Source organism: Rhinolophus ferrumequinum, chromosome 17 (assembly GCF_004115265.2).
Source record: "Rhinolophus ferrumequinum isolate MPI-CBG mRhiFer1 chromosome 17, mRhiFer1_v1.p, whole genome shotgun sequence".
Taxonomy (NCBI): domain Eukaryota; kingdom Metazoa; phylum Chordata; class Mammalia; order Chiroptera; family Rhinolophidae; genus Rhinolophus; species Rhinolophus ferrumequinum.
The window spans coordinates 37,781,129-37,803,211 of record NC_046300.1 but is presented as its reverse complement, the minus strand read 5'-3'; the positions used below and the strand labels follow the sequence as shown (position 1 = coordinate 37,803,211).

General features: G+C 35.0%; 1 protein-coding gene across 4 annotated transcripts in view; it reads left to right on the top strand.

Moving 5' to 3' along the window:
* Positions 1-22,083, top strand: part of PIK3CB (phosphatidylinositol-4,5-bisphosphate 3-kinase catalytic subunit beta) — a 161,018-nt gene that overhangs the window by 65,173 nt on the left and 73,762 nt on the right. For 3 of the 4 annotated variants that reach the window (XM_033132718.1, XM_033132716.1, XM_033132717.1), the window contains 3 exons: positions 4,802-4,988; positions 7,761-7,986; positions 18,755-18,978. In XM_033132718.1, the coding sequence (XP_032988609.1) occupies positions 4,818-4,988; positions 7,761-7,986; positions 18,755-18,978 (621 nt within the window). In that variant the 5' untranslated portion in view covers positions 4,802-4,817. Of the gene's footprint in view, positions 1-4,801; positions 4,989-7,760; positions 7,987-18,754; positions 18,979-22,083 lie in introns of those variants that run through there. The other variant, XM_033132719.1, reaches the window with a different exon arrangement.

Here is a 22,083-nt window from a genome sequence, read left to right as displayed (position 1 = left end):
CAGTTGCTATTGCTAGTTGCAGGTGGTGGAGCCCACCATCCTTTGTGGGACTCAAGGAGTTGAACCGGTAACCTTGTGGTTGAGAGCCCACTGGCCCATGTGGGAATCGAACCGGCAGCCTTCGGAGTTAGGAGCATGGAGCTCCAACCTCCTGAGCCACTGGGCTGGCCTTGAATTTTTTAATCCAGCAAATTGCTTATCTTTTTCCTTAGTTTTTCCTGGAGAGTTTTCTTGTTCCTTGATTAGGGAGATATTCTTCTGTATTTTCACTTTGTTTATATGAATTAGACAAAGTAGCTATTTCTCGTAGTCTTGTAAAAGTTCTCTTATGTAGAAGTGACTTGTGTATAGGTATGTGTGTAGGGTGGTTTTGGGCAGACTAGTAGGAGCTGAGCAGGTGCCTAAGGCGTCTGGGGCACCGGCCTACTGAGCTGGATTGGCTTTGTGTGGGGAAGCCAGGTGTGTGTTGTAATGCCCTGTTGCTCCTGCTTGCTTCCTTTGTTTGGGGCCGAAGTTGGCTTGGGCAACGTGTCCAGGAATGTGCTGCAGGGAGGGACCTTGCAGTTGGGCCAGAGCATGGGGATAGAGCTCCTGCAAATCCTGTGTAGGTGGAAGGGGATGTAAACAGGGGCATTCACAGACATCTCCAATCTCAGAGAATTTTTGCAGTCCCTGGAGAGCTCCAGTGGCTCCTCAGCCTGTTCTGTAGTCTCTCCTTATATAGAAAGTGGTGTTGTAAGAAGTGACCCCTAGGCTTATGTGCTGGATAGCTTCAAGGAGCGGGGAGGAGCCCAGCAAGTGCTTCCGGTGCCGGTGACACTGGCTTGTTGGGCTGGAGCAGCTCCCAGCACGGAGTCCAGGTGTGTATGGAAACGTCCTGTTGTTCCTGCTTGCTTTCCGTGTTCATAGACAAAGGCTCTGGGCAGTGTAGCTGGGAACGTGCTGTGGTCATCTTGCAGGTAGGCCAAAGCGCCAGAATAGCGCCCCGCTGCCATGTATGTGGAGGGGGACGTAAACAAATGGCGCTTGCCTCCTCGTCCGGTGCGGAGATTTCCGCAGCTCATGGAGGGCTTCCGTGGTTACCAAGCCTTTTGTATTGTGTCACTTTCTCTTGTTTGTTGTTCAGAAGCTGTTCATTCAGCCCTTAGTTCTCTCGCAGGAGTAATTGTTCTCTCTATACATGTATATTTGAATTCGTTCATGGGCGTGCCGCGTCCTCCTACTCTGCCGCCATCTTGGACTTCTTTTTCCCTTTTTTAGTTAATGGAGGCTCAGGAAGTTGCAGTGACTTATCAAAATTCACATAGATGGTAAATAGTATAGACGGCATTTAACAAATCCTTTTTATTATGAAAAATTGCAAATATACACAAAAGCAGAACAGTAATTTAATGTAATCCTCATCACCCAGCTTCAGCAAGTATCAATATTTTTCTTTTCTTGTTTCATCTATTCCTCTCATTTTTAAAAACAGCTTTATTGAGATATAATTAACATATAATGAACTGCACATATTTGAAGTATAAAATTGGATATATTTTGACATGTACAGACCTTGAAAACACAACACAATCAAGATAGTGAACAACATAATCTATCACTCCCAAGAGTTTCCTTGTGTCCCTTTGTAGTCCCTCCTCCTTATTTCTCCGTGCTTCTACCCTTCCCCCCACACAAGACGACTGCTAATCTGTCATTATAGACTAGTTTACATTTTTTAGAATTTTATGTGAATGGAATCACATAGTATGTACTCTTCCAGTCAGCATAATTCTGAGATTCATCCACGTTGTTAAATGTGTCGGTAGTGCTCCCCCCTCACCCCCCCGTTTAGTAGTCCATTGTATGAATACACCATAATTTTTTAAATCCATTCATCTGTTGGTGGACATTTGAAATATTTCCAATTTTTTTGATAGTGTAAATAAGGCTGCTATGAACAATTTTACACTAGTTTCTGCGTGGATATATGCCTTCATTATTTTAATTTTTTCTGGTATATATTTAGGAGTAGGATAATGGATTATATGGTAGGTGTGTGTTAAGAAACTGTCAAACTTTTCCATAGTTGTTGACTATTTAACATCCCCACCAGCAGTGTATGAGAGTTCTAGTTCCCTCTTTTTTTTCCCCCAACACTTGCTGTGATTGGTTTTTTCAATTTTAGGTGTAATAGGTGTTTAATGGTATCTCATTGTGGTTTTAATTTGCATTGACTGATGGTACTGACTCCTTTTGCCACGTGTATATCTGCTTTGATGAAGTGTCTGTTCAAATATTTTTAAAAACTGAGGTGTTGGCTTTCTTATTTTGTATGTTGAGAGTTCTGAATACAAGTCCTTCATATGATTTGCAAGCATTTTCTCCTAGTCTGTGGCTTGTCTTTTCATGTTATAAACAATTGTATCTAAGGTCAGTTTTAATGATGTTTAATTTTTTAATTTTATGAATTGTGCTTTAGGTGTCATATCTATGAAATCTTCGCTTATTAATACTAGATTACAGTATTTTTTCCCTATATTTTCTTCTTAAGGGTTTATGGTTTGGGGGTTTACATTTGGGCCTGTGATCCATTTTTAGTTTATTTTTGGTGTGATTAAGGTTTATTTTCTTATCATATTGATGTCCAATTATTCATGCACCATTTGTTGCCCAAGATTATCTTTTTTTCTCATCAATTTACCTTTACACCTTTGTTGAAATTATCTATCCTTTTACTTTTAAAAAAATGGAATAATTTAGGAGTGGCCAGATGGCTCAGTTGGTTGGAGCGTGAGCTCTTGACAGCGGGGTTGCTGGTTCAATTCCTGCATAGGATGGTGGGCTGTGCCCCCTGCAACTAAGATTGGGAACGGCAACTGGACTTGGAGCTGAGCTGCGCCCTCCACAATTAGATTGAAGGACAAGTATTTGGAGCTGATGGGCCCTGGAGAAGCACTATTCCCCAATATCCCCCAATTAAGAAAAAAAAAAGGGACTAGTTTAAAGTAAATGCCAAACACAGTGCCATTTTATTCCTGCACATTCTGCATTCTTCATCTCATGGATAAGGACTGATTCTTAGAAACATAACAAACATTCCATTATATGTCACAAAATTAACAGTCTTTTCTTAAAATCATCTAATACTTAATTCACATTTAAATTTCCTAGATTGTTTGAAAGCTTTTTTTTTGTAGTTGATTTGCTCAAATCAGCATTGGATTTGGCTGTAACTCCTAAGTGTTCCTTTTATTCTTTTAACAGTCATTCCACCACCCTCCTCTTGTTACTGATTAGCTTGCTTTTTTGTTATTTGTTTTATTAATGATCCTACGCTCTAGACTCTACTTACTAATTGCTTCCTTGAGTTTGTAACTCCCTTCTCTATCTTCCCTATTTCCCATAAACTGGCAGATAGATTAGATCTAAGACTTTACTAGATTCAAGTTCATTTTTGTTTTTAAGCCAAGTATACCCTATAGGTAGTGGATAGTACTTGTTGCATTACAGGAGGAGACAGATAATGTCTGGATTATTCAGAGAATTTAGGGTTATCAATCTGATATGTTAATTGTCAAGTTTCTTATCATCCTTTCACCTGTCTTGTAAATTAATTTTTTTTTAGCATCCATTAATGTTTGTTGCCTAGATCCACTATTTCATTGGAGCTTGCAGAATGGTGATTTCCTAATCTATCATTTTTTTTGCATTTATTAGCTTAGGTTCTAAAAAAAAACCTACTTTCATCAATTATTTGGTTACACTGAAATAGTACAAATAAGTATGATAAATGATAGATTTACTTTCTCATTCTTTATTAATTTTCAAAATAGTGAATTGGTTTTTAGCTGTCCCCAGTAGTGACCAATAGTTTATTTTTTGTATCATTATTAAGTCCCATATTTGTATGTACTTGATGTTTTTCAATCTATGGATGTCATTATTTTTGTGCTCAAAATGCTTTAAGTTGTCTCTTAAGTCTTTTGAAGTGACACTTTCATTCTTTGAATAAATGGGATTTGAACCTTGGCTCATTTAACTTCAGAGCCCATGTTCTTCCCACTGTTATTGTTGTGCCTCCTTGAAGGAAGTTCTTAAGGATTAGAGGAGACTTAAATGGCACAGTTGAGGGTGGATTTTTTGGGATATGGGTTTGATATTGGAATGTCCTAGACCTATGAACATAGGTCTAGCAGCAGGAAGGCAAAAGGCACTTGTGGCACGAGGGCCTGGAATGTGGAATGGTAGGACAAGCAAACGAAAATAGACCAGAAACAGCAGCAAGGATTTTGTTAGCTGGGTTGAGGGGTTTGGTCTTTTTAATACTTAGGTGGTGGATCATGGAACTAAGTTCATGATGTTTTGTTTCTGACATGAGATTGATAGAAAATGAAATACGACCTTCTTGATTGCCATTTTTATTGGAGTTTGCAAAGAAAAACTCAGCCAAAGAAGCCAAAATCATCTAAGTATAAGAGAATCACTTGTTGAGTGGTTATTAACTGACTTTCTCAGGACCTTGTAATCCTTAACCTTTCATCTTTCACATGTGATGTACTTAAAATATGTTGAATATGAATCAGTTTGGTACGTGTGTGTATAGATACACACACACGTATGTATATAATTTATGTAGTGATAACCCAAAGTATGTTTAAATAACTTATTTCTAGTGATTTACTCTTGCTTGATTTAATTGGCTTCCTGTTACTGCCTATATTGAAATACAAGGAATAATTATGCATTGCTGGGCTTTATCATATTTTAGTGTAAAATTTGGCTAATTATGTTTCACTAAATTTCACTTACTGATTTCTAGGGCCCCATGGTTATGAATGTGCTTCAATTTCATAATGCCTCCTGCTATGGCAGACGTCCTTGACATCTGGGCAGTGGATTCACAGATAGCATCTGATGGCTCTATACCCGTGGATTTCCTTTTGCCCACTGGGATTTATATCCAACTGGAGGTACCTCGGGAAGCCTCCATTTCTTACATTAAACAGGTATGTTAATAAGTGGGATTTATATAAACGTGGCTTATTTACTGTATTGCTGAGGGGAACACGTTCTTCTATTATAGAAAGTGTTGATAATGTAAATCATATGGTAAATTTGAGGGAAATTCAACCTTTAGGTCATGACATTTTTAAGATTTTGATACATACTTTGTCTTTTATAGATATAAAACAATCCCTGTTCTCACTCCCACTTTTAATTAAAAAAAAAATCCATATATGATACCCGAGTTAAGAAAAATAGGCTTATGTTAGCTAGTTTGAATTGTGTGTTCAGATTATTAAAAGGAGTTTGACATTGTCAAAGAGTTTTATTTTGAGTTAAAATCTCTGTAATTACTATCTGTAAGTTTATCACACTTTTTTTCCATGTGATTTTTGGTTGGTTGTCTCTTCTTTTCCTTCCTCTTCTCTTCTCCATCTTCCCTTCCCACCCCCACTACTTTTCATGGTGACTCTTGGGGAAGAAAAGGTTTTCTGCTGTTCACTAGATTTTCTTACCCCAGTAATGAATGGTATGTCCTCATTTGGAAGCAAATTCTTTTATATAACAAGGCTTGTCTGTTTTGTTGGATTATTTTTTTCAAGTGAATTGATGCATGCCATTGATTTGTGAAGACTGTAACATATAAATGAAATTGTTTTTCTGAACTTTCTCTTTAATGTTTCTCAAATAGCTGAACCCAGTATGGAAACCAAGGTTTATGATATTTTTAAGAAAAAGTATTTATGACAAATATTTTTAAAGCTCATGATTTTGGACAGCCTGTTAACTTTTAACCCATGCTTCTTCATCAAGGAGACATGAGTATTCTAAAACTGCATGATCCTTAAATTAAAAAAAAGAGAATTGTTTTAAGCAATCCACAGGTACAGAGTGCTTATTTTTATAATTACCAGTGACAGATATGGATGCCTATGGCTTTACCTGAAGCTAGATTAACCACTGATACCCTCCTTAAAAAAAAAAAAAAAAAAAGTAAAATATGCATAACGTGAAATTCTCCATTAGAGTCATTTTTATGTGCACAGTTCTGTAGCATTAACTACATTCATAATGTTGCCTGACTATCACCAATATCCATTTCCAGCACTTTTTATCATCCCAACACTAACTCTGTACTCATTAAATAATTAAGTTCCCCTTTTCCCAGTCCTGTTAATCTTTATTCTAGTTTCTGACTCTATGAATTAGTGTATTCTAGCTACTTCATAAAAGCAGAATCACATAATAGTTGTCGTTTTGTGTTTAGATTCTTTCACTTAGCATACTATTTTAAAAATTCACCCATGTTATAACATGTATCCAAATTTTATTCCTTTTTAAGACTAAATAATATTTCATTGTATGGATATACCACATTTTTGATTATCCCTTCATCTTTTGATGGACATTTTGGTTGTAAATATCTTGGCTATTGTGAATAGTGCTGCTATGAATATTGGTATGAATATCTGTTTGAACACGTCCTTTCTGTTTTTTTGTGTATATGCCTAGAAATGGAAATGTTGGATCATATGGTAATTCTGTTTTAATTTTTTAAGGAACTGCCAAACTATTTTCCACAGTTACTATACCATTCTACATTCCCATCAACAAAGCACAAGGGTTCTAGTTTCTTCGCATCCTGACCGACACTTGTTATTTTTCTGTTCCCATTTTTTTTTTTTAATAATAACATCCTCATGGCTGTGAAGTGGTATCTCACTGTAGTTTTTATTTGTATTTCCCTAGTAACTAAGGATGTTGAGCATGTTTTCATGCTCTTATTGACCATTTTTACAATTATCTATTCAAGACCATTGCCCATTTTTAAAAATTCAGTTGTTTGTTTTTGTTGTTGTTGAGTTATAGGAAGGCATTATATATTCTGGATATTAATCTCTTATCAAATATATAACCCGCAGATATTTTCTTCTAGTTTGTGGGTTGCCTTTTCATCTCTTGACAGCGTCATTTGATGCACAAAAGTTTTTAATTTTGTTGAAATGCAGTTTACCTATATTTTCCTTTTGCTGCATAGCACTGCTTTCTCCTATTTGTTTTATGTAACTGAATCTGGGGATTGGCCATGATTTTTAGCCCAGGTCTCTTTTAGCTTGTGTACTGGCTGTAATTAAAATATGTAATCAGCTTTTGGCTTTTGTACTGGCTGTAATTAAAATATGTCATCTTTCCTTGCATTTATATGGTGTTTATTTATATGATCTCATCCAGGAGATCTTGGGGGAGGTGATGAGAGATTGTTGATCCTGACAGGGCAGTGTTAGTCAATGAAAATATCCTTAGTGAATAGAAAAATAAAGGACAAAAATAATACACATTTTGTAGGGGGTTCATGATACATACATTAAACATTATGTTTTTTTCAAAATACAAGTTGTGTTCACAGGAATGTTAAGCGTGGAAGTATATTGATTATTACTACTCATAGGTATTTACTTTTAATAATTTTGATTATACAAGTGTACTTTTTATGCAATGTGCCATTATATTGCTTTAAAAAGTGGGTTAATACCCTGCATATTCTTTTGCAATTTTCTGTTAAAAATAGAAAACAACCTTAATATATGTTTGATAGCTTTCCATGTTACAGTGTATTTATATTTTATTTTCATAGTTGTTTAACATTCCATAATTTATTTAATCAGTCCCTTATTGCTAAACATTTGGCTTGTCCTCAGTTTTGAATTTTACAAACAGTGTTATAGTGAGCATCTTTTTCATTTCAGAAAATGTCTTATTATCTTTTCCTGCAGCTATTATGGAAGCAGGTTCACAATTACCCAATGTTTAACCTCCTTATGGAAATTGACTCCTATATGTTTGCATGTGTGAATCAAACTGCTGTATATGAGGAGCTTGAAGATGAAACAAGACGACTCTGTGATGTCAGACCTTTTCTTCCAGTTCTCAAGTTAGTGACAAGAAGTTGTGACCCAGGAGAAAAATTAGACTCAAAAATTGGAGTCCTTATAGGAAAAGGTAATTAAAAAAATTTTTAGTATGAATTCTTAACATGTCTGTTGCTATATGCACAAACGTATAGTAAGTGTAAGATGGTGATTTGCAAAGTGTAGTCCATGGAGCAGTGCTGGTTTGTAAATTGTTATAAGTCTAAGATAACAAATCAAGAATAAATGTTTAGAAACTCTTCTGGCAATCTGATAGAGCCACAATATCCAAGGACTTCTGTTTTGTATATCTTTTTCTTTTCTAGTGATTTATTTTAGCAAAATACTGTTTTTTTGACAGATTGGGAAGAAAAAGTTATTCCTTTGCTTCAGATAGTTTGAGGAGCTCCTTCCTGAGAGAGCCTCTGTTTTGTGTGAATTGCCCCTACTGTATGAAAATAATTTATGTACAACTCCCTACACCAACCACAAGTTTAGCTCATAAGTTTCCAAAAGTAATCCATATTGACAAATTTACTCCATAATTAAAATTGTCTTCAAGAAAAAGTTATTTTTGTAGTGAGTCAAGTTAAATCATGTCTACATTATTTTTTGCAAATTAATTCCAGGCAGAATTGTGAGTAGCAAAATGAAAAACATGGAGGAGTCTCTCTTGCTATAATAATCTTAGGTGTCTCGGGGGCCAATAGTATACTATCAATATCCTGCCTCAGACAAGATAGTAACTTGAATTAGGTACTACAATGTAAGGGATTATTGAAGAGGACAGTTTAAATACAAAACCAAAATACATATTTGAGGTTTTTCGATCTGGTTTAGATAGATACGTGTATTGATCAAATTTACTATTAGATGGTAAATATAATCCAATCCCCTCTAAGATAGTAAGTATCTTTATAAGATAACAGTGCCATCCCCTGTAAGAACCATCCCATTTAAGAGAGTATTGTTCGATCTTGAGCTAAGGTAATTTGGGCTAGCTAATGATTACACTGCGGGACTCTTTCCTCTGAGTACTTAGAACAGAACCCTGTTGATTTACTAAATGATAGCCTGGTTTTTAATAATGTTTGATTACTTCAGAGGATAGCTAATTTGCTGTTGGCAATAATTTTTCCCCCTTTTAAATAGGTTTGTAATTGCCATACAAATTTTTTTCTTTATATTAATGGATTCTGTAGAGAGCATTCTTTCCTATTTTCTAGTACTTCAAAGCCTTTTTTTTTTCTGTTAGTAAACAGGTCAGGTACTGTTTTAGAGTAGCTGCATAATGTAGTCCCTGAACATTGAAACAAAAATTAAGAGCAAAACAGAAGTCACTACCTTCCTTATTGTGATAATTGTGTCTTTTCTAAGTGGCAGGAAAGAAGGAGTACGTTAGACTTAGGATCTGGGGCTGCTGAAGCCAAGATATTTAGAGCAATTTGTCTTTGCTGCCAGTGGGAGTGTGGACTTTTTAATTTAGAGAGAAGAAAGCCAGCTCTAGTGCTTTCTTGCTTCTCCGTGGTCTCCCATTCAGGAATAACCTGACTGTCCCCCACCCCATGCATCATTGAAAGAGAAGCTCAGGCAATGAAAGGTTATACTGCCATTAGTTTTGATTTCTTATAATCTCCTCATTTTAGGGGAAGAGTGCTGTGGTCAGAGCAAGATAGCAAAGTGAAAAATAAGACAAATTGGCTAGAAGATACTAGAAAATAATAGAAAATGAAATATTGCCCCTCAGAACTGTGTTTACCCACTGGAAGGCAAAAGTGAATTGTTTGTGTGAGTCAGTTTCTAAAGAAAGGCATTTTGGAGGCATGGAATCTCAGGAAACTATGTTTTGAAAGAAGTTGTGGGCATGGATAGACAGGGAATGCAGTGACATTTACCGCAGGGGAGCTACAAGTGCAAAAGTTTAAAGTGGGAATGAACCACAGATTTTGACTGCGGAAACGTATGTTGAGATGAGAAATAAGTAGGCAAAAGTATAGAAGTGGCCTAAATTTTATATTTTGCTGTTAAAATTTTAATAATTGGTTAACTGGTAATCAGATTTTCTAAGGCAAGGCTTCAACATTTCTTGTATTCTTTGATAAGGTCCTCTGAAATTTACTGAGTATGGGAGTGACCACTTTCTCAGGCTAGAATTGGCACATCTGGGTAATATTTACTAAGCACGAGGAAGAAAAGAGAGGGAGCACACAAGAGAAACAGGAAAGTGTGACTGGAGGGCTCCTAGCATAGCTAAATGCTAATTCTCTTCCCCTTTTCGGGGACCAAGTACTCAAGATTTTTATGAATAGATTCTTTAACAGAGTAGTTCTCAAAGTGAAGTTCCTGAGCTAGCAGCATCACTTGGGAACTTGTTAGAAATGGCGCTTTTCAGGCCTCATCCTAGTCCTACTGAACCAGAAACTCCGAGGTGGGACCCTGCAACCTGTTTCCAAAAGCCCTTGTCTTAGTCCATTTTGACTGCTATTACAAAAATACCATAAACTGGGTGACTTATAAACAACAGTAATTTATTTCTCACAGTTCTAAAGGCTGGGAAGTCCAAGGTCACTGGTTGATTCAGTGTCTGGTGAGGGCCCTCTTCAGACGCTAACCTCACAGGCAGAAGGGGTCCAAAGACTTTTAATAGATTATTAATTCTTCTCCATTAGAAAAAGTTTTTCCGTCATTTGAATTAAAGAATATATGGTAAAGTAGAAAGAATCACTTAGAAGTTTTATCATCCAGGACAAGAATATCTGCTGATAATATTTTGATGTAGCTAAAATATTTGGTAATCCAAAAGGTTAGGACCACAGAGAGAGCTAACTTCAGGATATAGGTATCTTATTTGAAACTTACTATCTTTTCAAAACTTAGATCACTATGCTCTCTCTTCTGGTCTTGATTTCTAAAATATATGGATTCATTAGCTACCGTTACCTCTACCCAAGCTTGCCAAATTTAATAAATAAAAATACAGGAGATCCAAATATTACATGGAATATACTTATGCTAAAAAAAATCATTCATTGTTTATCTAAAATTAAAATAGAAGTGGACATGCTGGTCTTTGTTTTTCATTTTTTGTTTTTTTCAATTTGGCAACCCTAAGTTTACCTTACCACTGCACAGGGATACACACACACACACACACACACACACACACACACACACACACACATATCAGAATTGAATTTCTCTTCCTATAAATAATGCATTATATTTCACTCAGTATCATAAAGTTTACTGTACAAAATTTTTATGCTGTGTGCCCTGCAATTTGAATGATCGGGTTGTAAGGAGTGTTTTACTGCATTAAATTAAGCAGTTTATAAGCTCTTAACTCTTTACAAATTACGCTTTCGACCTTCAGCATGTCTAGAAAAACTGGTGGTGTGATCATATACACAAATTCAAATATTAACATTCATTTATGAATTTGAGTAAGTCTGCTTTAATATTCGAGAATGAATTTTTACTTTAAATACCTAACAAGTCAGTTTTTGCAGTTGCTGATTTGTATTTCATGACTATAAGCGGGGCGTGGTGAGGTCATGCCTCCTGGAAAAACAATAAACAATTATTTCATTTTAACTTCAGGAACAAGTTTTGCTGCCTCCTCATCCCCAAAGAAAACAATAGAACCTTTACAGACATAACTGCCCTGATGGACCTAAAAATACCTTCTCTTAAGTATGATGTGCTTGATCATTTTATTTTCTATGTTTAATTCTAAATTATTATTTATAGAGCAGCTCTTTGGGTTCTAATTATCCTCCGTAGTGAAGGTACAGGTCATCCTAGCATTAATTTCTTCAAACACCCAGTGGTAGTAAATCTTGATCAGAGCATTTTAGCAGGATCCTGAAAAAAAGAATTTGAAAACTCCCTTATTTTCCATGACCTGTCTAAAGCTGTGGCATAGCTTAAAGTGAAGGAAACATATAGTCTGCTGGATTTTAATATCTTTAGTTTGAAGACATTACTTTTGCTCAATAATTTTTTTGATATTAAAAGACTATATTTGACTGTAAACTATACAATAGTCTTATCTTTTTTTAAAAAATTTATTGGGGTGACAATTGTTAGTAAAATTACATAGATTTCAGGTGTGCAATTCTGTATCACATCATCTATAAATTACATTGTGTGTTCACCACCCAGAGAGTCTTATCTTAATTTAAGCTTTGTTATCTCATTTTCATACCAGAAGTCATATAGGAAATTGACTGGGCTGAAAATCAAATTACTTAGCTTAACTTCTTATTTTTGGCAGTTTTATTTTTAGCAGATCTTTATAGTGGTTCCCAAATTCAAGATTCATCGGTTTCTTAAAAAGCAGATTCTTGGAGATTACCATTCAGTGAGTCTGGGATGAATTAAAAACATCTGTACTTCTTAGTTGATTCTAACACTTATGAAGAGTCCCTTATTTAGAGAATATTGACAAAAATTACCAACACAGTAGCAACTGCAGTTCAGTTGCAATTTGCTAAGTGTTTATACTTGGGACTACAGCAGTAAACTCGGGTGATGTGGTCTTTGCTTTGAGCTTATGATCTAGTGGGAAATGTGGATCAGGAAACAGACAATTACAATACAATGTGTGACGGCTGTAAGTCAAGGAGAGTCACTTAAATCACTTGGTGAGTCAGCGATGAGCTTTTAGTGGGTCACACAGTTAACCTGAGCCTTCACTGCTGATTAGGAGTTGAACAAGTAAAGGGAGTTGGAAAAAGGAAAAGCAAGAGGAAATGGTATGTGTGAAGAAAGGCCTATTTAAGGAATAAAAGAGGTTGACTATGGTTTGTTTAGGGGGACAGGTAGGACAAAAGCAGGAAGACCAGAGAGGCAAGCAGCTTCAGGGCATGAAGAACCATCCTGGCCACATAAAAAGTAGAAACATATTCCTAAGAGCACTGGCGAAGTTCTTGAAGGGATTTAAATAGGGGAGTAGCATAATCAGATTTGCATTTTTTAAAAAACTTACTTTCCATTTACAGTTGACATAAAATATTATATTAGTTTCAGCTGTATAACAGTGATTAGATATTTATATACCTTACAAAGTGATCACCACGATTAGTCTAGTACCCATCTGACACCATACATAGTGATTACAATATTACTGATTATATTCCTTATGCTATACTTTACACATCCCCGAGACTAGTTTTATAACTAGCAAATTGTACTTCTTAATCCCTTTTCCCTTTTTGACCCATCTCCGCAACACCCCTCCCACCTGGTGGCAATCAACTTGTTCTCTGTATCTATGAGTTTGTTTCTGTTTTGTTTGTTCATTTATTTTGTTTTTTAGATTCCACATATAAGTGAACTGATACAGTATTTGTCTTTATCTGTGTAACTTATTTCACTTAGCATAATACCCTCTAGGTCCATTCATGTTGTCACAAATGGTAAGATTTCATTCTTTTTTATTGACCAGTAATATTCCATTGTATATATATATATATATACTACATTTTCTTTATTCATTTGTCTATCAGTGGATACTTACCATATCTTGGGTATTATAAATAATGCTGCTTTGAATTAGTGTTTTGGATTTCTTCGGATGAATGCCCAGAAGTGGAATTGCTGGATAGTAAGGTAGTTCTATTTTTAATTTTGAGGAACCTCCATATTTTTTTCCATGGTGGCTTCACCAATTTACAATCCTACCAACAGTGCATGAGGATTCCCTTTTCTTCATATATTCACCAACACTTGTTGTTTGTTGATTTATTGATGTAAGCCTTTCTGACAGGAGTGAGGTGGTATCTCATTGTGGTTTTAATTTGCATTTCTCTGGTTATTAGTGATGAGCATATTTTCATATGTTTATTAGCCATCTGTATGTCTTTGGAGAAATGCCTGTTCAAATACTCTGCCCATTTTTAAAATTGGATTGTTAGTTTTTTAGTGTTAAGTTGCATGAGTTTTTTATATATTTTTTATATTAACCTCTTAATGGATGTACCATTGGCAAATATCTTCTCCCATTCTGTAAGTTGTCTTTTCATTTTGTTGATGGTTTCCTTTGCTGTACAAAAACTTTTTGTTCGATGTAGTCCCATTTGTTTATTTTTTCTTTTGTTTTCCTTGCCCAAGGAGATTTATCCAAAAAGATATTTCTAAGAGTGATGTCAAAGAGTTTACTCCCTATGTTTTCTTCTAGGAGTTTTGTGGTTCAGGTTTTATATTTAAGTCTTTAATCCATTTTGAATTTATTTTTGTATATGGTATAAAAAAGGGATCAAGTTTTGGTTTTTTACATGTATATGTCCAGTTTTCCCAATACCATTTATTCAAGAGACTGTCTTTTCCCCATCGTATATTCCTGCCTCCTTTTTCATAGATTAATTGACTGTACAGGTGTGGGTTTATTTCTGCGCTCTCTATTCTGTTCCATTGATCTGTGTATCTGTTTTGATGCCAGTAACATGCTGTTTTGATTACTATAACCTTGTACTATAGTTTGATATCAGGTAGTATAATTCCTCCATTTTTGTTCTTCTTTCTTAAGGTTGCTTTGGCTATTTGGGGTTTTGTGTTTCCACAAAAATTTTAGGATTGTTTGTTCTGTTTCTGTAAAAAATGCCATTGGTATTTTGATAGGGATTGCACTGAATCTGTGGATTGCTTTATTGGGCAGCATAGACATTTCAGTGACGTTAATTATTCCTATCCATGAGCATGGTATATCCTTCCATTTATTTGTGTCTTCAGTTTCTTTCTTCATTGTCTTATAGTTTTCTGAGTACACGTCTTTTACCTCCTTGGTTAAATTTAATCTCCTTGGTTACCTCCTAGGTATTGTATTCTTTTTAATGCAATTGTAAATGGAATTCTATTTCTAATTTCTGTTTCCGATAGCTTATTATTCGTGCATAAAAATGCAAGCAATTTCTGAATATTTTTGTATCCAGCCACTTTGCTGAATTCATTTATTAGTTGCAATATTTTTTTGGTGGAGTCTTTAGGGTTTTCTCTATATAATAACATGTTACCTACTAATAATGACAAGTCTACTTTTTCCTTTCCAATTTGGATACCTTTTAATTCTTTTTCTTGTCTGATTGCTGTGGCTAGGACTTCCAGTACTATGCTGAATAAAAGTTGTGAAAGTGGACATTCTTGTTGTTGTTCCTGATCTTAAAGAAAAAGCTTCTAGCTTTTTATCGTTGACTATGATAACTGTGGGTTTGTTATATATGGCCTTTATTATGTTGAGGTATGGTTCCTGTTTCCCCACTTGGCTGAAAGTTTTATTATAAATGGATGTCAGATTTTGTTCAGTATTTTTTCTGCATCTATTGATACGATCATATGATTTTTATCTTTCATTTTATTTATGTGGTTTATCATGTTAATTGATTTGCAGATATTGAACTAACCTTACATCCGAGGAATAAATCCGACATGATCATGGTGTGTGATCTTTTTAATGTATTGCTGAATTCAGTTTGCTAATACTTTGTTGAGGATTTTCACATCTGTGTTCATCAGGGATATTGATTGACCTGTAGTTTTCTTTTTTTTTTGTAATGTTCATAATGTATCAGGTTAACTCTGGCCTGGTAAAATGTGTTTCAGAGACTTATGTTTTCTTCAATTTTCTGGAATTGTTTGAAAAGACTAGGTATTAATTTCTCTTTGAAATTAATGTTTGATAAAGTTAACCTGTAAAGAGGGTGGGGGGTGGGTGATGAGGGTAAGGGGGATCAAATATATGGTGATGGAAGGGGAACTGACTCTGGATGGTGAACACACAATGGGATTTATAGATGATGTAATACAGAATTGTATACCTGAAATCGATGTAATTTTACAAACAATTGTCACCCCAATAATTTAAAAAAAAAAAAGTTTACCTGTGAAGCCATCTGGTCCAGGACTTTTGTTTGTTAGCAGTTTTTTTGGTTATTGATTCGACTTCCTATAGATTATTGGTGTGCTCTGATTTTCAGTGTTGCAATATTGTATGTTTTAAGAATTGATCCATTTCTCCCAGGTTGTCCAATTTGTTGGCATATAATTGTTATAGTGTTTTGTCAGAATCCTTTGTATTTCTGTTCTGTTGGTTATTACTTCTCTTTCATTTATGCTTTTATTTAATTGGGCTGTCTTTTTCTTGGTGACTTTGGTTAAAGGTTTATCAAATTTATCTTTTAAAATAACCAGCTCTTGGTTTCGTTGATATTTTTTGTTGTTGTTGGTTTTTTTTTTTTTTTTTTTTTTTGTCTCCATTGTGTTTATTTCCACTCTGATCTTCATCATTTCCTTTCTTGTACTCACTTTGGGCTTTGTTAAGTTTTTTCTGGTTTCTTTATGTGTAAGGTTAGATTGCTTTTTTCAAATTTTGTTTCTTGAGATAGGCCTGTATTGCTATTAGTTTTTGTCTCAGAACTGCTTTGGCTATGTTCCATAGATTTTGGGTTATTGTCTTTTCATTTTTATTTGTCTCAAGGTATCTTTTGATTTCCTTCTTGATCTTGTTGTCAACTCATTCATTTTTTAGTAGCATGATATTTAGCCTCCATGTGTTGGTGTGCATTTCAGTTTTCTTCTTGTAATTGATTTCTAGTTTTATACCACTGTTTTTGGAGAAGATGCTTGATGTGATATCAGTCTTCTTGAATTTAGTGAGACTTGTTTTGTGGCCTAACATAGACTATCCTGGGAAATTTTCCTTGTGTATTTGAAAAGAATGTATATTGTGCTGCCTTTAGGTGAAATGCTGTAATAATATATTTACATTTAAGAAAGATTATTCAGTTTGTATAATGGAGAACGGATCAGAGGGATTAAGACTGGCAGTAGAGAAATTAGTGAAAAACTGCGGCTGTAGTCATCCAAGGAGGAGATGATGATGGCTGGGATTGAAATAATGACTGTTGGAACTAGGAGAAGTAGACAGAGTTGAGAAACATTTAGAAAGTAGAGTAAATATGACTTTTAGTAGATAAAGGGAGATAAAGAGTTTGATTGTTGTTAGATGTATACCAGGGTCTGACAGTTAAGCTTGTGAACTCATCCTAGAAAAAGTGCTCCATTACTGCATTGCTGAATATCACTATGGTCACCTTCAAAGTACTCCCCTTGGGAAGCTATGCAGTGATGCCAGTGCCTAGACCACCCTTCAAAGCAATTTTGGAACTCTTTTTCTGGAATGGCCATCAAAGCTGTTGTCATATTACCCTTGATGTCCTGAATGTCATCACAATGTCTTCCTTTCAATATTTCCTTTATCTTCACGTAAAGAAATAAGTCATTGGAGGCCAGCTCAGGTGAGTCGGGAGGGTGTTCCAATACAGTGATTTGTTTACTGGCTAAAAAACTCCCTCACATACAGTGTCGTGTGAGCTGGTGCATTGTCGTGATGCAAGAGCCATGAATTGTTGGTGAAAAGTTCAGATTGTTGAACTGTTTTCATGCAGCCTTTTCAGCACTTCCAAATGGTAACCTTGGTTAACTGTTTGTCTACTTGGTACAAATTCATAATGAATATTCCTGGTATCAAAAAAAGGTTAGCAACATCCTTGCAACAAGTTCGCGAACTTAATTGTCAGACCTTATATAATAGTATATGGATTTATCTTAATTTTTTAAACCAGGTCTTAATGATTAGCTTTAGCTTTTTCCAGTTTTTAATTATTGTAAACTAAACTACAGTGAACATTTTTGCATTGATATCATGCTACTTATACATAAATTTATGGAAATAAAGACCACCAAATGAGAGTAGACTGTTTATTCAGAAGTTTCTGTAGTGAAAGGACTTTGTGTTTGGCAGTGCCTCAGTGGCACACATGAGAGTGAATAAGTTTTATACCTAAAAAAAGGGGAAGGATTCTGATATGTCTGATTGGAAGTTATTGACAGAGGAAGCTGGAGGTGGGCTCATTAGAAGATGGGCATCTTCTGTGATTGGTTTAGGGAGCATAGTTGTCTTTCTTGGTGGGTCCCATGTCTCTCACGTTGAAATTCCTGTTGGTGCAATTTTGAAGTTAAAGGTTGGATGTGTGTGTGTGTGTGTGTGTGTGTGTGTGTGTATAATTTCCAATCTATAGTAAATAAATTCTAATAAATATTTTAAAAATACGCCTGTTTGTCTCTACCCCTTCCAGCCCAGAGTATTGACGAACTTTAAAATGTTTGTCAATCTGATAAGTAAAAATTAAGGCATGTATAAAAATTTACACGTTTATTTCTAGAATTATTTGTTAGAATAATCATAAGTTTATGAAAAAGTTATATATGGTTGTTTTTATTGCCAGAGGGGTTCATATTTAAGTACAACAATGAATAATTTTATGCTTATGAGATTTTTGACTAATTGATTTGCTGTAACCATTGTGGAAAAATCACAGTGAACTGAAAGTTTAAGTTAAGTAATAACTTGTGCCACATAGTAATTTCAATATACAGTATTCTCCTAATACAGTATTCGAAAAGTTTTCATATTCTTAAGCCTTTCTCAGATATTTTACATGTGACTTACTCAGTTTGTTAAGTAAAACTGTGGATTGCATAGTGGTTTAAAAATGTGTACTGTGAATTTCAGTGATAATCTCCATAAAACTAGTAACCGTATCTTTGTACAACTCGTAACCAGCTACATTTCTTTATGAGGTTTCAAGTTTGTATTCTTTAGAAGTCTAATTGTATAATTATCTTCTGTACATGAAATTTATTATTTTATCTGGCCATTTTTTGATGTTTCAATAATATTTTCCTGCCCAGTTTTTTCTTGATAAAAATCAATTATTTAATTAAGTTTTTGTTGAATATATTTTGTATTCTCTTTTATTACTATTAGCTACTCAAAATGACACCTTTAAAAATGTGTTTAGGTCTACATGAATTTGATGCCTTGAAGGATCCTGAAGTGAATGAATTCCGAATAAAAATGCGCAAATTCAGTGAGGAAAAGATTCAGTCGCTAGTGGGATTATCTTGGATGGACTGGCTAAAGCAAACATATCCACCAGAGCATGAACCATCTATCCTTGAAAACTTAGAAGATAAGCTTTATGGAGGAAAGCTCATTGTGGCTGTTCATTTTGAAAATTGTCAGGTAGTATAATATTATTTAAGAAATAACTTTGTAATAAATCTCTGATTTTTACCTGAATGTAGCTCCAGTCTCAAAGAGTCTCTTATTTGCCTAGTAAACACTATTACAAAGAACATTTTTATATTTAAGATGGAAATAAATTTAGAATTATGTGTAATAATCTAAAGTGACACATACTTTGCTCGTGTTTGATTTTTTTGATGTGGTATGTCAGTCTAGGTCAGCAAACCTTACTGATTAAGGTCAGCAAACCTTCAATGTTTTTGAATGATTTTAATATTTTCAGTGGGATGTAAACAAGCAAAGAATTTTAAAGGGATGTTTAAAAAAAGAAGAGAAAGAAAATGTGACAAAGATGCATATGTTGTTACCCAAGCCTAGTCCTTTACAGAAAAAGTTTGCCAACCCCTGTGTCGATAATGTTCTTTAGTGTAGATATTATTTTATTTTCTCAAGTGATTTTTCTCTTGTCTGTAAAATGAAGGGTTTGATCAGTGATTTTGTTTCTGTATTCTTACAGTTGTGTGAATATATAAATTAAGGGCTGATATAGAATTGGGCATTATAGTGAGTGTATATACAGTTAATCTATATCTGAATGTTCAGAGCAGTTTTACAAACTGAATTATGCTACTGTCTTTGTATCACATATGGTCGTTTATCATCTAGGGTATGGCCTTAGAATTTGGGTTGGAGTTGAAAGATATTTTGTTTTGTTCTTCAGTTACTATAATAACAACGACAAAAACCATGTTAGTAGCCATTTTATATTAAGCACTAATACTATGCTGGGAACTATGAAAGGTATTTTTTATATACTGCCACTTCTCACAGCAACCCTGTACAGTGTTGTTATCTTCTACCCATTTTACAGTGAATAAACTGAATGGAAGAAAAGTTTGGTTATTTGTGCCAGGCTTCCTATCTGGTCAGTGGTAGAGCCAGAATTTTATCCAAGTATTATTTTTGGTTTTATCCAGTTCTGCCTCCTTTCAAACATGTTACTAAATAGTTGTTAAGACAAATGCGAAAAAAGGATCCTGCTTCCTGGCATTTTTACAAAGGAAGTTTATCTAAGGAACAAAACCATTTGTCACTCTATCCTGAGATATATTGAGATTAAAGTTTCATTTAGGCCAAGATTTGTATATCATAAAATGTCAAAATCAAATTTAAAATTCTGCAGTGTTGGAAGATCTGGAACAGGGAATTTTACTGTTAAAAGGTGATTAGATCAGTCTGAATTTCATTACATATGGGTCAAATCTCTACTGGACATACAAATTTTAATGTAATCATCATTGTAACAAAGTATATAGGGTTGGACAATTAAGTGCACAGATTCATCGTAGAAAAAGTGCTGCATACTTCATTGCTGAATATCACTACGGTCACCTTCAAAGTGTTCCCCTGGGGAAGCTATGCACCCACACCAGTGCCAAGTCCACCCTTCAAAGCACTTTTGGAACTCTTTTTCTGGAATGGCCATCAGAGCTGTTGTCCTGTTACCCTTGATGTCCTGAATGTCATCAAAATGTCTTCCTTTTTAATAGTTCCTTTATCTTTGGGTCAAGAAAGAAGTCACTGGGGGCGAGATCGGGTGAGTAGGGAGGATGTTCCAATACAGTTATTTGTTTACTGGCTAAAAACTCCTTCACAGACAGTGCCGTGTGAGCTGGTGCATTGTTGTGATGCAAGAGCCATGAACTGTTGGTGAAAAGTTCAGGTTGTTAAACTTTTTCACGCAGCCTTTTCAGCACTTCCAAATAGTAACCTTGGTTAACTGTTTGTCTGCTTGGTACAAATTCGTAATCAACAATCCCTCTGATACCAAAAAAGGTTAGCAACAAGTATGCCCATCTGGTTTTTTTTTCCTGTTTCAGATCAGTATCCATTCAATCTTCCCTTCATTGTACATGCCTAATATTTAGATAATATAAATATATCTATCATATCTCTCTCTAGTTTCCTTTTCTTCTGGCTAAATATTTCCCTAGGGATTAAAACAAAATTTCTTAGACTTTTGAATTATATAGACCAGTAAAATTATTAAGTTATTAAAGAATTTTTGGAAGTTATATAGCGTTAAGAGCTTTTTATTTAGGCAAGTAGGACCATCCAAATTTGAATTTAAAAATTCCAAACCATAATTTAGTATCAACACTATTTCATAACTGAATAAATATTTATCACTAAAAATATAGAAATGAGAATCTCAGAATAGAGGACAGTTGGCAAACATTTTAGATGCATATTTTCTGTTTGACCCTCCTATTTCTAAAAATTCTCATTTGGTTATTTCACCGTCACTGCTGATGACCAGTATTAGAAAAGCAGCATGTAAACACTAAACTAAAAAAGAGATGAAATGTAACAAGGTATTGCATTTAGGTTAAAAAAGTTTTCCAGCATTGATAGGTGGTAATCGAGACAGCCAGGCTTCCTATCTGGTTTTTCTGTGAAAAACATGTAAAGCTTTAGATGACGACATATGTTGTCACTATCAGCCAGCCATAGCACACGGCTCTTAAGAAGCAAGGTTATGGAACTATTGTGTCTCAAAATTACAGGACAGTAATTCCAGGAGCCAGATCACAATGTATTATTTTTAATTTCAAGAATTGTTTTTGTAATGAATACTAATAAACCTGAGCAGCACTTTTAAACTTTTTTTTTTAACTTCAGCCAGCGTAAGGTATATGAAATAATTCTATCAATAAAGGGAGGGGTACATGTAATTTGAAATAGCTTCCTGTGTGTAGAGGATGGTGGAGGAGGGGGGGTAGGGGGAAGGAAATGTTTTGTGGTTTTTTTTTTTGGTCTAATTTCTTTTTTTTTAAATTTTATTGGGGAATATTGGGGAACAGTGTGTATCTCCAGGGCCCATCAGCTCCAAGTCGTTGTCCTTCAATCTAGTTGTGGAGGGTGCAGCTCAGCTCCAAGTCCAGTTGCAATTTTCAATATTTAGTTGCTAGGGGCTCAGCCCACCATCCCATGGGGGAATTGAACCGGCAGCCTTGTTGAGAGCGCGAGCTCTAACCGACTGAGCCATCCTGCAGCCACTCCAGCAGCTCAGCAGCAGTTCGTTGTTTTCAATCTAGTTGT